Source organism: Elephas maximus, chromosome 19 (assembly GCF_024166365.1).
Source record: "Elephas maximus indicus isolate mEleMax1 chromosome 19, mEleMax1 primary haplotype, whole genome shotgun sequence".
Classification (NCBI taxonomy): domain Eukaryota; kingdom Metazoa; phylum Chordata; class Mammalia; order Proboscidea; family Elephantidae; genus Elephas; species Elephas maximus.
The window spans coordinates 10,862,208-10,878,897 of NC_064837.1; the positions used below are offsets into that span (position 1 = coordinate 10,862,208).

Here is a 16,690-nt window from a genome sequence, read left to right on the forward strand (position 1 = left end):
CAATGGCAACTGTCAACAATTTTTAGTATACAAGAATGCTCTGTCTACCAGGCATTGCTCAGTTTAGAAAGTCCTGTGTTGGGTGAGTCAGGAATTAGTTCAAAGTCAAATTAGACACATAAGCAATATGGAAGGAATTGGTGACATTTGGTCTGAAAAGACATAGTGGTGTTTCCAATGTCTTTAGATTTAGGTAAACTTGGAATTGTGGTCCTGGAGGACTAGGTGGACAAGGGTCATCTTTTTGTCTGGTATGAAGAGAATGTTCTCATAATCAGAATATTCCAGCCACAGAAGGGGCTGTTTCACCCAGTGGTGAACTCCCTATCACAGGGAGCAACTAAGCTGAAACTAGAAAAACGTCCAGCCCTGGGAGGGGGTTGAATGAAATGACCACTAAGATTCTTGAATTTGTAAGAAAGGGGTCCTGCCATCAGTGGTTCCATCCCCATACTGCCCCACTCTCTTTCCTTCTTCTCCACAGAGTGTGCACGTGTGTTCCACACCGCAGGGGCAAGGCTGGTGCTGTGTGCAAAGAACTGGGAGAGGCTGGAGAGCCTTTATGATGCCTTGATCAGCGTGGCTGACCCCAGCAAGGTAAGGCCTTCTAGCAGTGGTTTGAGCACGCTTAGCTTTCATTGATTGTTGAGGGGCAGCATTTTGCCAAATGTATTCTTTCAGTGAGGTGAAATTGGATGAGTGCTTGGGGAAGTGTGAGGTAATGGTCCCACTGCTCTTGACACAGGCATGTCTGCCAATCGCAAGAGGTCTATTAATTTTGAGCACTCACCATGCCAAAAATTTGTTCTGTGTCCATGACACCCCCACCATTCTATTTGAGTCAGACTCAAAGAGGATGTAGGAGATAAAGAATATCACGTTGTTATTCTTCTTAGGTGCCGTCAAGTCAATTCATACTCATAGCGACCCTATGTACAGCAGAACGAAACACCACCCAGTCCTGCGGCATCCTCACAATTGTTGGTATGTTTGAGCCCATTGTTGCAACCCATTGTTGCAGTCAATTCATCCCACTGAGGGTCTTCTTCTTTTTCACTAACCCTCTACTTTACCAAGCATGATGTCCTTCTCCAGAGACTGGTCCCTCCAGATAACACGTCCAAAGTACATGAAAGGAAGTTTCGCCATCCTCGCTTTTATGGAGCATTCTGGCTGTACTTCTTCCAAGACAGATTTGTCAGTTCTTGTGGCAGTCCACGGAATATTCCATATTCTCTGCCAACACCATAACTCAAGGGCATCAATTCTTCTTCCATTTTCCTTATTCATTGTCCATCTTTCCCACACATATGAGGCAATTAAAAACACCATGGCTGGCATCAGGCTCAGGTTAGTCCTCAAAGCGACATCTTTATTTAACACTTTAAAGAAATCTCTTGCAGCAAATTTGCCTAATGCAGTACGTCATTTGCTTTCCTGACCACTGCTTCTATGGGCGTTGGTGGTGTATCCAAGTAAAATGAAATCCTTGACAACTTCATTGTTTTCTCCACTTATTATGATGTTGCTTATTGGTCCAGTTGAGAGGATTTTTGTTTTCTTTATGCTGAGGTGTAATCCATACTGGAAGCTGCACTCTTTTCCTTCCTTCCTTCCTCCCTTCCTCCCTTCCTTCCTTTTTCTTGTTTTATTCTGCTTTAGCTCAAGTTAATTTCTCATACAAAAATTCGTACACACACTGCTTTGTGACCCTAGTTGCTATCCCCATAAGGTGACCTCACATTCCTCCATTCTGCCCCAGGTTTCCCATGTCCGTTCAATCAGCTCCTATCCCTTTCTGCCTTCTCATCTTGCCTCTGGACAGAAGCTGCCCATTTAGTCTCATGTATCTACTTGAACTAAGAAGCACACTCTTCACGAGTATCATTTTGTGTGAAGGCTGTAGTCTTTGATCTTCATCAGTAACTGCTTCAAGTCCTTTTCACTTTCACCAGGTGAGGTTGTGTCATCTGCATATCACAGGTTGTTAGAGTCTTCCTCCAATCCCGATGTCCCATTCTTCTTCATATTGTCCAGCTTCTTGGATTAGTTGCTCAGCATACAGATCAAGTAAGTATGGTGAAAGGAAACCACCTTGACACATACCTTTCCTGATTTTAAATGATGCAGTATATCCTTGTTCTGTTGGAACGGCTGCCTCGTGGTCTATGTATATGTTCTGCATGAGTACAATGAAATGTTCTGGAATTTCTATTCTTTGCAATGTTATCCATAATTTGTTATGATCCACACAGTCCAATGCCTTTGCATGGTGCATAAAACAGAAGTAAACATCTTTCTGGTATTCTCTGCTTTCAGCCAAGATCCATCCGATATCAACAATGATGTACCTCATTTCCATGTCCTCTTCTGAATCCAGCTTGAATTTCGAGAAGTTCCCTGTCAATGTACTGCTACAACCATTTTTTAATGATCTTCAGCAAAATTTTACTTGTGTGTGGTATTAATGATATTGCTTGATAATTTCTGCATTCTGTTGGATCACCTTTCTTTGGAATGGGCACAAATATGGATCTCTTCCAAATTTCTTGGCGTAGACAAGTGAGTGCTTCCAGCATTGCCTCCATTTGTTGAAACATCTCAGTTGGTATTCCATTTATTCCTGGAGCCTTGTTTTTTACCAGTGCCTTCAGTTTTTTTTTTTTTCAGTTGGCAGCTTGGACTTCTTCCTTCAGTATCAGCAGTTCTTGATCATACACTACCTCCTGAAATGGTTGAACATCGACCAATTCTTTTTGGTACAGTGACTCTGTATATTCCTTCTATCTTCTCTTGATGTTTTCTGTGTTGTTCAATATTTTGCCCATAGACTTCTTCAATATTGCAACTCCAGGCTTGAATTTTTTCTTCAGTTCCTTAAGCTTAAGAAATGCCGAACGTGTTCTTCCCTTTTGATTTTCCAACTCCAGGTCTTTGCACCTTTCATTATAATACTTTACTTTGTCTTCTTGAGCCACCCTTTGAAATCTTCTGTTCAGCTCTTTTTTCTTCATTTCTTCCATTCTCTTAAGCTACTTTACTTTCAAGAGCAAGTTTCAGAGTCTCTTCTGACATCACTTTTGGTCTTTTCTTTCTTTCCTGTCTTTTTAATGACCTCTTGCTTTCTTCGTGTATGACATCTTTGATGTCATCCCACAACTCATCTGGTCTTCAGTCATTAGTGTTTAATGCATGAAGTCTATTCTTGAGATGGGCTCTAAATTCAGGTGGAATATACTCAAAATTATACCTTGGCTCTTGTGGACTTGTTTTAATTTTCTTCAGCTTCAGCTTGAACTTGCACATGAGCAATTGAAGGTCTGCCCCACAGTTGGCCCCTGGCCTTGATCTGACTGATAATATTTAGCTTTTCCATTATCTTTTTCCCCAGAAGTATTCAGTTTGATTCCTGTGTATTCATCTGGTGAGGTTATGTGTATCGCCTCCATTTACGTTGTTGAAAAAGGTTTTTGCCAAGAATAAGTCATTGGTCTTGCAAAATTCTATCATATGTTCTGCAGCATCGTTTCTATCCCCAAAGCCATATTTTCCAACTACTGATCTTTGTTGCCAACTTTGGCATTCCAGTCACCAGTAATTATCAATATATCTTTAATCAATTTCAGACTGCAGACATTGGTAAAAATCTTCAATTTCTTCATCTTTGACATTAGCATTTGGTGCATAAACTGGTCTTCCTCTTAGGCCTATGGATACTGTCCTATCACTGATGGCATCGTACTTCAGGATATATCTTGAAATGTTCTTTTTGACAATGTACGTGACGCCATTCCTCCTCAATTTTTCATTCCCAGCATAGTAGACCATATGATTGTCTGATTCAAAATGGCCAATACCAGTCCATTTCAGCTCACTAATGCCTAGAGTATCTGTCTTCAAGCATTCCATTTCATTTTTGACAGCTTCCAATTTTCTTAGATTCATATTTTGTACTTTCCATTCTCTGATTGTTACTGGATGTTTGCAGCTATTTCTTCTTATTTTGAGTCATGCCACCGCAGCAATGGAGGTCTCAAAAGCTTTACTCCATCCATGTCATTAAAGTTGACTCTACTTTGAGGAGGCAGCTCTTCCCAAGTCGATTCTGAGTGCCTTCCAACCTGGGGGCCTGATCTTCTGGCACTGTATTAGACAATGTCTGCTGCTATTCATAAGGTTCCCACTGGCCAGTTTTTCTTTTTAGAAATAGATCACCAGGTCTTTTCTCTTAGTCTGGAAACTCCAGTGAAACTCGTCCACCATGGGTGACCCTGCTGGTATTTAAAATACCAGTCACATAGCTGCCAGCATCTCAGCAACACACAAGCCACCACATTACAACAAACTGACAGACAAGTGATGGAAGAAATATCATAAAACTAGTAAAACAGGTGCTGCCCAGTGGATTTCAACTCATGGCGACCCCGTGTGTGTCAGAGTAGAACTGTGCTCCATGGAGTTTTCAATGGCTGATTTTTGAGAAGTAGATTGGCAGGTCTTTCTTCCAAGATGCCCCTGGGTGGATTCGAACCATCAGCCTTTTGGTTAATAGCTGAGCGCTTAACTTTTTATGTCACTCAAGACTCCTAAGGAATGCCGTAAGTATGGGTTATTAGAAACACTCATGGCTGATTTTAAAAATAATAATAATACCTCAGATGACCTCTCTTGCAAAGAAATCAGAGAAATGATGTCCCTTTCCAAAAAGTCACCCAGGAGGTGAACACTTATTTCAACGTGGTTTCAGTTTTCACAGCATTTCTGGAGCTTTGTTTGGGGAATTGCCTTCAGAGCCCTCATCAGGATTTAAGGAAAAAAAAAAAAAAAAATCTTTGCCTTCGAGGTTGAATTTGACTTTTGGAAACAACCAAAAGTAATTCAGAGCTAAGTCTGGTATTTGAAGAGAGAGATCAAATAGAACAACACAGCATTCTCCAAAATGTGTTTCTTGGGATGTTATTAGATACTGGGTAAAAACGCATTTCTGCGGTCAGTTGCGTGGGAAACTACTGCAAGACTTTTCTGCACCTTTGATACAGTAATGTACATTGTGTATATCCAAGGAGAACATATAGAACTCTGCGTTTCCCAAACAAATTTGACCTGGGAACCCTCTTTTCTAGGCTGTCTGTCAAGCACTGGGGTTGTATTTATCACATGTATAATCAATTATCACAGCATCTCCCCCTCTAGACCATTAGAGTGAACTGAATGTCTAGGGCTGAACACAGAGCCTGGTGTGTAGTAAGATGCACTAAAAATATTTGGCCAACTATATGACTTTGGTCAAAAACAAAATGTGGCTACGAATTACTGTTGTTAAAAATAATCTAAACTCACCAAAGTTTGAATAAAAAGTTTGTTCTAAGCAGTTATTCTACATACATGTAGGGAGACCATTTTGATTCCAGAAAAGGGAAATGGCCGAAGAAGCTAGGTACAATGGGCTTACAAAGAGAAAGGAGGGAGAAATATGGAAGATCATCAATCATTCGCTAACCTTAACATAATTGATTGAACTCTCCCCTCCCCCTCTTACTGAGATCAAAGGATATAAATTCTCAAGATGGTCTCTGCCTCTCCACCCAGCCATATCTTTTGAAATTCAAATTTAGTAAGCCCATCCTCCAAACTCCTTGCCATCAAGTCGATTCCAACTCATAGTGACCCTACAGAACAGACTAGAGCTGCCCCATAGAGTTTCCAAGGAGCGCCTGGTAGATCTGAACTGCTGACCTTACAGTTAGCAGCCGTAGTACTTACCCACAACACCACCAAGGCCAGTCTTCCAGCAGGAAAGAAAAGATCTGCAACTTCGGGTAAGAGAAAAGCTGCTGATGGATTCATTTTGGTCAGGGGTTTCTTCAAAGTGATTATTTGGTTCTGTGGGTAAGAAAACACCAAAATCAAAGCAAGATATCTACTATCAATTTCTCTCTTTGACATTGTGATGGATTTTCTTGTGGCTTGTAAGCCAGTTTGGAAGGCCATTTCCAAAAAGAAGCTCAGAAAGGTTGTAAGTCACAAGGTCACCACTGGATAAGTACACAGCCTCCAAAGGGGACAGCTGTGAAGAGTGATATCCATTTGGATTTATCAGTTCAGGCAACCTTGTCGAAGGTTCAGAATTATTACTGCATATTCACATTAGGAATTTTTGTTGTTATAGTTGTCCTGGTCCCCAAGAATGGGTTATCCTTGAATCTCTCCCTCCCCCCTCCCCCCCCCCCCACCCCAGAGGCATTTCTGCTGCCTCCTGTTCACTTTTTTGGAGTTGTTCCATGAGTTCTCAGTTTCAGAAGGGGTGGCTATTAAATTGAGAGACCCCAAGGTCTAAGCCAAGAAGGTATTACCACAAGTGTGTTGATTCTCTCATTGGTTTCACCAGACCTTTACCCCAAAGCTGGTCCTCTTGGACTTCTCAGACATCAGCTGTGTCCAGGATGTGGCCAAAGAGGTCCTAGACTGCTATGGCTGTGTGGACATCCTCATCAACAACGCCAGTGTGAAGGTGAAGGCGCCTGCCCATAAGATTTCTCTGGAGCTCGACAAAAAGATCATGGATGCCAATTACTTTGGGCCCATTACGCTGACCAAAGGTCTCGTGAGTTTGACTTTCTGTGGGTTTCTGGACCAGCGGCTGCTAGGGAGGGCTCTGTTACATAGCCAGATGGTTATCTACTTCTGGGTGGACTCCTTAGGTACTCTTCCTCCTGAAAAAATTCCTACTTATTTGGTGAAAGCTTTCAATGTTCTGACTGTGAATTTTGATGAAGGAAAGGGGACTTTGAAAGTATCTTACTGGTATATTCCAACCTCCCTCTCTTTGCAACTCACGCTCCTCACCCAAGCCCTGTCCTTTACCCTTTTCTTCTTACTCCTATCCAAGAGACCCTGTATATTATCACCCTCTTTACAGAAACAGGGAAGTCAGGAGGATGTCGCCCCTGAAAGCACAAAATGATGGTTCTTATGAGGCATCTGGAAACCCTGGTGGTGTAGTGGTTAAGCCCTACAGCTGCTAACCAAAAGGTCAGCGGTTGGAATCCACCAGGCGCTCCTTGAAAACTCTATGGAGCAGTTCTACTGTGTCCTATAGGGTCGCTATGAGTCGGAATTGACTCCACGGCAATGGGTTTATGAGGCATCCAGGTGGAGATTTCTCACAGTCAAGTTCAAATGGTGATGTGAAATCTGGGAGACTGGGACAGGAGATGACTATGGAATAGAACCAAGAATGGAAGCACTTCTCCCAAAAAAAAAATACAGATTTATCAGAACAGAACTTCATTAGGAAAGGGATAGTACTGATAGTCACACAACATGGTGAATGTGATGTCACAGAATTTCACACTTAAAAAGTATTACAGTGGCAAATGTTTTGTTTTACATATATACTTAAACAAAATACAAGTTTTTTAAAGAAAAATTAAAAAAAGAACCTCAAAAGGGAGGATGTACACATGGGGGAAAAAAAATCTTGCATTTAGGGAGTGGAAGGCCCTGGCAGGGACTGAGAAGGCACAGTCTGAGAGTCATCCCCTCTTCAGCTGAGAATAGTCCCATACTGGGAACCTCTAATAACGGGATTCTGAGTTTTAGGACAGGTGAAGGGAAAGAAGCATTTGGAGCAAAGAGATGACTTCCAAGAGTCCCTAAAATGATGTTCCAAAGATAAGGGTTCCCCTAGCTCAGTCCCTGTGACCAAGCAGGCCAGCACAGGTGTGCCTTTCCATCAACCCCTGAAGGGGCTACTCACTGGCATTAAATTGAGGGATGCCAAAAGTGGAGTGGAAAAGACCAGGGCCGGTTTCTCTCTCTGTCTGGGCCTCTAACATGCTGAGGCACCTGAGTCTAGCCACCAGTTCTGGGCCTCAGTTGTTCATCTCCAATCTGGAGTGGGTTTAATCAACCATTCCAAAAACTGAGCCTTCTGTGTCTCGTCTTTTCCTTTTTTGCCACATCCCCACCTGTACTATTATTTGCTGAATATCCTTCCTTAAATTTCCTCCCTTTAAATGAAACTTACTTTAGAAGAAAACGTATACCACCATAAATTTAAAAACACAAACAAGATCTTTCACTCTCAATACATACAAGGCACCCTGAAAGCAAATCTCACCATCATCCCTTCTACCTTCTAACCAATGCTGGTAAATTCTCCCCCAAGAGAGCTTGAGAAAGCTTAGAGCTGAGCTCTTTCCTCTCTTTGTTAAAAGACAGCACAAGCAAGAGAGCTGTCAAAGACATATTAGCATCAAAATGAGACTTTTTTCTTGACATAACCGGAGAATTCAAAGAGAAATTCCTTTCTCACTACTGAAAAGAGTGCTAATTAATGGCTCATTGGTGGGTCATTTTAAAATTGCCCAGCAATTCACCAGCTGAACGTGGCCCACTCTTTGGAAACACTGGACAAAATGATGCCAGAGTCCTTCCCAACTTGGTCTTGCTGCACTCTAATTACCCGGAAGGTAGAAGAACCATTTGTGATGTCAGGTGTGGGGTGGGAGTAGGGAAAAGGGGATTGCCTGCTACTGCCCAGGTCGGTCTCAAATTTTTAACAGTGACTCACTGTCCTGTGTTTTCCAGCCCTGCTTCCCAACATGATCTCCCGGAGAACTGGCCAGATCGTGTTAGTGAATAACGTCCAAGGGAAGTTTGGAATTCCGTTCCGTACTGCCTGTAAGTCACTAAGACAAAAAGGCCTTCTTCAGAGATGTGATGTCCAGAACTAGGCCTCTGGTTACAAGGGAGGGAGGGGTCTGCAGAGCAGAGGGGTCTGCTGTTTTTTCCTTTCATTCCTCAGTCCCACTTTTCCCAGCACCTAGGGAATGCAGGGCACTATGGGAGCCAATGAGACAGAGAAGATAAGGTCCCTCTCAAAGTTGACATTCTCACATGTGCCAGCTGAACATGATCAATTCAGGAGAAGGTCACATTCCTGATGTGGGTGAATGGAACCCAGCTCAAATGTCCCTTCTTCCACAAAGATACCTTCAAAGGACTACAATTGGGAAAGGAAAGATGGGTGCACAAAGAGAGGAAGAAGGAAAAAAAGAAAGGGTCAGAATTCTAGGAAAGGGGCAGTTCCAAGGGAGAGAGTCCTTTAAAAAGCCCAAGGAAGAGAGGGACTTCTAGATGTATGTTCTTGGGTTCCATTTGGAAAAATTTTGGAGACACTCTCACCTCCCATGATGTACATCCTGGGAGGGTGCAGAGCATGTACTTCTTTACTGCCTGCAATACCACCTATCAGCTTGTCACCCTGTGGTTGTAACTGATCTATTAGCCGATCAGAATAAAGACAGATGCCACACCACCAGTTGCAAGGGAAACAGAAAGTGGAAATTTGTCTGCGCAGACAAGGAGCAATGCGGGGTCTAGCAACCATAAGGCCACGTGCTCGCTATGTGAGGGGGTTGGGAAGCTTTTTATTCACCATGGCATCTGGAGTTGGGTTTAGTGCACCAAGCTCTTCACCCTTAGCCCTCCCATGTCCACATTTGGAGGTCCAGATGTTGAATCATGTCGGTGATGTTCAGGTGATGTTGAGGACACAGCTCTTCAGGTCCTGCGCGTGCACCAAAATCTTGTGTGGGATTCTGGCACCAAATTCAAACTATGGCTAGGGCCGCAGTGTAGTCCTATTTTCCTTCCATGCAGTTAGAAGCCCTGGCTTGGTGGGCTGCTGGAGTGGGGGAACCCTGATGGAGCGGGTGGAAGTCTCGGCAAAGGCTTCATGGTGGCTCACTTGTTGCTGTGATGCTGGAAGCTATCCCACTGGTATTTCAAATACCGGCAAGGTCACCCACCCATGGTGGACCGATGTCACCAGAGCTTCCAGACTGACAGCAAGACCTGACGATCTACTTCCAACGATGAGTGAAAAGCCTGTGGATCATGACAAATATCATTTGATATAGTGCTGGAAGATGAGCCCTTAAGGTGGGAAGGCACTCAAAATGTACAGTGTCCGTGACAAGGGACTAGAGCATGCCAACAATCATGATGATGGTGCAGGATTGAGCAATGTTTTGTTCTGTTGTACATGAGGTCGACATCAGTTGGAGCCAAGTTGGTAGCAGCTAACAACAACACTGTGTGCAAAATAGGAGCTCAGTAATTGTTTGATAGATCAAGGGGTAGGATGAAAAAAGGAAGGAAAGAAAAAAGGGCAGGTCCCCCAATAGTGTTTGATTTTCCTCTTCCCTTGGCATTAGTTAGCTTAAGCCTAAGTCATGGTGCTATAAGACTATGACGTAAGAATGAAGAAGAGTATTTTTTTTCCATGCAGCGTCAGTGTGATGGTCCAGGTCAGCAGGCACCACCGCTCTCAGTCATTCAGGGACCCAGGATCATGCCAAGTCTTTGCTTTGACATCATCTTCCACACAGTCAAAGCTGAGTCCCTGCTCCATCCGGGTTCTGGCTGGGCAAAAGAGCAAGAGAGTGTCAAAGAGGCATGTCCAATGCCTAAAGCCCCAGAACAGGAAGTAGCACACATCACTTCTGCTCACATATTGTCCTCAGGAACTCAGTCACATGACCACACCTAACTTCAGGAGACACTGGGAAGCGCCATCTACCTGTGGCGCCAGGAGGAGGGGAAAAATGGAGTTTGGTGCACACTAGGCAGTCTCTCCACGTTCCTCATTTCCCTTTTCTTCCACAGGCCACTTCTGAATCTCACCACTATTCCTTCTATTTCTTTTTCAATTGTGATGAAAAAATATATATCGAAACATTTGCCTTTTCAACATTTTTTTACATATACAATTCACAGGCACAAATGTTCATTGCAGCACTATTCACAATAGCCAAAAGGTGGAAACAATCTAAATGTCTCTCAACAGAAGAATGGATAAACATAATGTGGTATACAGTATCCACACAATGGACTATTACTCAGCCCTGAAAAAAAATGAAGTCCTGATATTCCTTCTATTTTTAAACTCCACATACATGTTATTTTTCAGGAACTGGATAACTTTTCACTTTCCTTGCCTTCATTCATTCAACAGGTAGCAATTGGATGCTTAAAACCCGGTGCTGGGGTCACAGGCGGAGGTGATAGGATACACTGAGGTACGGGCATCCCAGTGGACACTTTGCTCACCAGCCAATATGGGGCATGTGGTTCCCTTGGAGCATCTCTGAAACACAACAGAAATGAGGACTAAGAATTCTAACCAGGCTGTCTCTACCTGCGCCTGCCAAGGTTTGGCATCTCTGCAACTAAGGAATTAAGTGGTGCAGAGTTCCCCATGTAAATGTCAGAACTGAAGAGATCCCAGCCTGGGCTAGCCCTAAGTTCTCTTTCTTCTTCCTTTGGGTCTGGCTTCTGACAGGCACTGGAACTCCTGGGGAGGGCATGAGTGTGGCCAGGGTCCTCTGCACAGGTAGGACCTTCGCTTAGCATTGACCCAGGTGGGGAGATTGGACGCCTTGGCAACCCACAATGGCTGGAGCTGGGCACCGACGTTGTGCTGTTTCCTTGCTGTCACGGGCACACACCCTTCTCACTGCACTAGCCCCACCACATGGAAATCACCCATCGGTGTGTCTGCTTCACCTGGGCTCTATGAGAGCAGAGCTACCTCTGACTCACCTCTTCCTCCCCAGCTCCTCGCCCAGAGCAGGTGCCCTAAACACGTGTGTTGAATGAAGGAATCAGGAAATTGGTGGATGCGTGAAAAACAAGCTGGTAACTGTTCATTTTTTTGGTAATAGCTTTATTGAGATATAGTTCACATACCATACAATTCACCCACTAAGAGCATTCAATTCCGTGGCCTTTAGTATATTCACAGAGCTGTGCATCCGTTACCACAATCAGCTTCAGAATATTTTCACTACCCCAAAAGGAAACTCACACTTAGTTGTCATTCTCCAATCTCCCCACACCCCAGCCCTAAGCCAAAAACCAAAACTGTTGCCATCGAGTGGATTCTGACTCATGGTGACCCTATAGGACAGAGTAGAACTGCCCCACAGGATTTCCAAGGAGGTCCTGGTGGACTTGAACTGCCGACCTTTTGGTTAGCAACCGTAGCACTTATCCACTGTACCACCAGGGTTTCCACCCCAGCCCTAGGCAACCACTAATCTACTTTCTATCTCTATGAGTTTGCCTATTCTGGACACGTCACATAAAGAGAGTCATATAATACTTGGCCTTTTGTGGCTGACTTGTTTCACTCAGCGTCATGCTTTCAGGGTTGATACACATTGTAGCATGCGCTACTACTTCCTTCCTCCTTATGGCTGAATGATACTCCATTGCATGTATGTACCACAATGTATTTACCCCTTCATCCCTTGATGGATATTGAGGTTGTTTCCATTTTTTGACTATTATGAATAATGCCACTATTAACATAGGTTTTTGTGTGGGCGTGTTTTCATTTCTCTCGGATATATACCTAGGAGTGAAATTGCTGGATCATATGACGACTCTATGTTTAAGAGTTTGAGGAACTGCCAGACTGCTTCCCAAAGTGGCTGCACCATTTACATTCCCACCAGCAGTGTTCCCATTTCTCCACATACTCGTCAACACTTGTTTTTGTCCACCTTTTTGGTTATAGCCATTCTAGAGGGTGTGAAGTGGTATCTCAGTGTGGTTTTGATTTGCATTTCCCTGGTGGCTATGCTAACCCTTTTCATGCAGACAAAATTGCATTCACCATGAACCACATGAAGAGCCAGGAGGCCTGGATTCTAGTCCAGGCTCCGCTACGTCTTGCTGTGCAACCTGGCACCGTTCACGTAACCTCTCTGAGCTCCTCATTCGAACTTATTCGTGAGGCAAGGATAATATTTCCTCTGCCTCCCTTGATTCAGTATATTACGTTCATGGGACAGTGAGCCACATAAGTGCAGATGATGTACGTAGTCATTGTATAAACCCGGGGGTCGGGGGGCAACCTGAGGCTGGTGTCCAGCTCGGTTTGGTTTGGCCAGCATGATGGTATTTTTAATTAAAATCCATTGCTCTCAAGTGATTCCGACTCATAGTGACCCTACAGGAAAGGGTAGAACTGCTCCATAAGGTTTCCAAGGCTGCGATCTTTACGGACGGAGCCCTGGTGGTGCAGTAGTTAAGTACTTGGCCGCTTTGCAGGAGAAGGATGTGGCAGTCTGCTTCCGCAAAGACTATACCCTAGGAAATGCTACAGGGCAGTGCTACTCTGTCCTATAGGGTCGCCACGAGTCAGAATCGACTCAACGGCAATGGGTTTTGGTCATCTTTACGGAAGCAAATTGCTACATCTTTCTTCCGAGGAGCAGCTGCTGGGTTCAAACTGCTGACCTTCTGGTTAGCAGCCGAGCGCTTTAACCACTGTGCCACCAGAGGTCCTTTTTTCTTTTGAACTAGTTGTCAATATTTAAATACGGGACATTTTAACAAATACCAGGATTTCCAGCTTCGCTTAAACAATCAGAAGATCTGATGCCTTGTGGAAAGGAAATAAGGAGCACAGAATTTCCCACATAAATGCCACAGCTAAAGGGATGCCACCCTGGGACAGCCCCAAGTTTCCCAAGAGGCTACCATCAGCTGGAGCCAAGTGGTGATGCTGCCTTTGGACAGGGCCCATGCTTCCTGGTCACCACGGCCCCACTGGGCTGCTCCTCTCCTCTCCTTCTCACACTGTGCACCACAGACAAAAAAAAAAAAAAACCCAAACCCGTTGCCATCGAGTCAATTCTGACCCCTAGTGACCCTCAGGACAGAGTAGAACTGCCCCATAGGGTTTCCAAGGAGCAGCTGGTGGATTCAAACTGCCAACCTTTAGGTTAGGACCTAATGCTTAACCACTGCACCACCAGGGCCCCATTGTGCCCACAGGCATTTTTAATTTGCAATCCTGCTGAAATCCAATCATGGAAATAACCGATTGCTGTTCAAGTTGACTTCAACTCATGGCAATTCAACGTGTGCCAGAGTAGAACTGTGCCCCACTAGGTTTTCAGTGACTCACTTTTCAGAAGTAGATCACCCAGGCCTTTCTTCTGAGGCACCATTAGGTGGACTCGAACCTCCAACCTTCAGGTAGCAGCCGAGTGTGTTAACCTTCTGTACCACCCAGGGACTCCCTTTGTGTCAGTAAAGTCCACGGTATGTCCAACCGCTGCCTCATTCAGCCTCCAATAAAGACCTGCAAAATGTGAAGTTGGGGTTCACTATATTCCAGAGACGGCTCCAACTTTCCTAAGATTTAAGGAGTGTCCAGTCTTTCTCCAATTTCTGGAACTATTGTTTACCTGACCCATGGCCTCTACGATTTGAATTGAATTTGATGAGTGGATTACATGGACAGGTTCTCTGAAGCAAAGGGGGGCAGGAAGCAAAAGTCATACAACAATCGCCACAACCCGGTTTTAGAATATTACCGTCACCCCCAGAAAGATATCTTCTGCCTGTTTGCAGTCAGTCCTTGCTCCAGGCCCACTGCAGCCACCACCTGGCCCAGGAACCTTGGACAAGTCACTCAGGTGTCCACCTTCCCAGCAAGGAAAGGGAATGGCGGCTTGTGCCAGCCATTTAATACACATTTGCTCATTTGGTCTTCACAACATGGCAAGGGAGACATTATCTCCATTTCGAAGATAAGAAAACTGAGCCTCAGAGAAGTAAAGGGACTTGCCCAAGGTCACACAGCTGGTAGGTGGGTAAGCTTTTTCCATCATACCCTGAAGAAGGCTGTTTCCTCATCTGTGAAGGGAGGGGCGGGGTGAGGGAACATCAGAGGCCCCTTCCAGCTCTGACCTTCTAGGAACATGGCATGTCGCCCCTCTTGTTCCAAGGTTCCCCCTGGGAAGCAGGGCTGGGGTCCCTACCGTACCCACTTCTGGCTGCTTTCTCTTCTAGATGCTGCCTCCAAACACGCTGTGCTAGGCTTCTTTGACTGCCTCCGGGCCGAAGTGGAGGAATACGACGTTGTTGTCAGCACCGTGAGCCCAACCTTCATTCGGTCGTACCACGCGTATCCGGGGCAGGGAAACTGGGAAGCCTCCATTTGGAAATGTGAGATTCCAGAGGGCAGCTGGAGGCACAGGGGCTGCAGAGGGACAGAGGCGCCAGGAACGTGGAGGGTGTGGGAGGGAGAGACCTCTGGGACAGTCTGGTTTCGTTGAGCACAATGGGGTGTTCTTGGAGCTTAAGACTGGAGGTGATGGGACATTGGCAGCCGGCTAACGGCAGGGAAGGGGCCCCAAACCTTAGCTCTGAGGCACCAAGTGGACAGAACCCTAATCTGTAAGCCAGTGGACCAAGGCCTGGTTGAGCTCAGTCACTCACTAGCTCTGTGACCTTGGTCAAGTCACTGCCTGTTTCTGAGCCTCAGTTCTCCAAGTTAATAACTAGGAGATGGTCTTTAAGAACCTTCCTGTTCTTTTTCACTAGGACACAACCCAGAGGTTAAGAGTCTAGAATCAGGCTGTTTGCCCTCAGAGATTGTGTCTGCCATGTTAGATGTTTGAACATGGGCAAGTCCCTTAATCGCTCTGTGCCTCAGTTTCCCCTTCAGAAAATGAGGGTTAAAGGGAACACCTGCCTCATAGAGTTGTTGGGGGAGTCCCTTGGTGGTATAAACTGTTAACATGCTCACTGCTAACTGAAAAGTCAGTGGTTCAAGTCCGCCCAGAGGCACCTCGGAAGAAAGGCCTGGTGATTTACTTCAAAAAGTCAGCCACTGAAAACCTCATGAACCAGAGCTTCACTCAGACACACATGGGTCGCATGAGTCAGAGTCACTCATCCAGTACTGGTAGCGTTGTTGGGAGGATTGAAGGTTACTGCTGTAAAGACTTGGAACGGCAACCAGCATGAAGTAAGCGCTCCATAAGTACACCTCACCGTTATTATTACTATTCTAGAATACTCTAAACTCTAGGCATTGCACACACACCCTCTTTGGGCACGCAGAGGGTTCTGGCCAGCTTGTTCCCGCTGAGGCCGTAACAGCCCCCACCCCCCCTCCTGGGGGCTTTCAGTTTTTTTCAGGAAGCTGACCTACGGGGTGCACCCGGTGGATGTGGCCGAGGAGGTGATGCGCACCGTAAGGCGGAAGAAGCAAGAAGTCTTCATGGCCAACCCGATGCCCAAGGCCGCCGTGTACATCCGCACCTTCTTCCCCGAGTTCTTCTTCGCTGTAGTGGCCTGTGGGGTGAAGGAGAAGCTCAGTGTCCCAGAGGAGAGTTAACTGCAGTAGCCCAGTGGGTCACCTGAGGGGAATAAAGGCTTTCTTGCAGGTGTTGGGTTTTCTGTCCTCTCAGCACAGAAGCTACACCCCCAACCCCGACCGGCTCGAGGGGAGATGTTCACATCCCAGTAGATGTCCCCGAGGCCAGCCCAGACGCTAGAGGTCTCTGGGTGTTTCCCACTCATCAGTCCCTGTCTTAGTCTCCTAGCACTGTTTTGACAGAATGCCATGTGTGTATGGCCTGAAAGAACAGAAATTTATTTTCTCACAGTTCTTGAGGCTCAAAGTCCAAATCAGGTTCATGGCCATGTCGATTCCTCCCTTGTCCATAGTACCAGATGTTCCCTGGCTTCCCGGCAATCCTCAGGTACACGGGTCTTCCCATGTGTGCCTCTGCCTGTGTCTAACCTATTCTTTTTATAACTCCGCAGTGATTAGCTTTGGGACACACCCTACGCTGACATGGCCTCACTAACATAA

At 45.3% G+C, this 16,690-nt stretch overlaps 2 protein-coding genes across 18 annotated transcripts in view; one reads left to right on the plus strand and one right to left on the minus strand.

Moving 5' to 3' along the window:
- DHRS7C (dehydrogenase/reductase 7C) overlaps nucleotides 1-16,210 on the plus strand; it is a 37,402-nt gene extending 21,192 nt beyond the window's left edge. Inside the window, exons 2-7 of the mRNA XM_049860294.1 lie at nucleotides 485-597; nucleotides 3,051-3,053; nucleotides 6,389-6,599; nucleotides 8,593-8,685; nucleotides 14,878-15,033; nucleotides 16,002-16,210. Coding sequence (XP_049716251.1) covers nucleotides 485-597; nucleotides 3,051-3,053; nucleotides 6,389-6,599; nucleotides 8,593-8,685; nucleotides 14,878-15,033; nucleotides 16,002-16,210 — 785 coding nt within the window. The remainder of the gene's footprint in view (nucleotides 1-484; nucleotides 598-3,050; nucleotides 3,054-6,388; nucleotides 6,600-8,592; nucleotides 8,686-14,877; nucleotides 15,034-16,001) is intronic.
- USP43 (ubiquitin specific peptidase 43) overlaps nucleotides 1-16,690 on the minus strand; it is a 191,584-nt gene that overhangs the window by 29,406 nt on the left and 145,488 nt on the right. For 2 of the 17 annotated variants that reach the window (XR_007514239.1, XR_007514235.1), the window contains exons 17-20: nucleotides 13,988-16,167; nucleotides 8,576-10,427; nucleotides 6,391-6,544; nucleotides 5,764-5,883 (exon numbers count right to left, since the gene is read on the minus strand). The gene's annotated coding sequence lies outside the window, so the exon portion shown is untranslated. Of the gene's footprint in view, nucleotides 1-4,255; nucleotides 4,275-5,763; nucleotides 5,884-6,390; nucleotides 6,545-8,575; nucleotides 10,432-13,987; nucleotides 16,168-16,690 lie in introns of those variants that run through there. The other 15 variants (XR_007514248.1, XR_007514246.1, XR_007514250.1 and 12 more) reach the window with 15 other exon arrangements.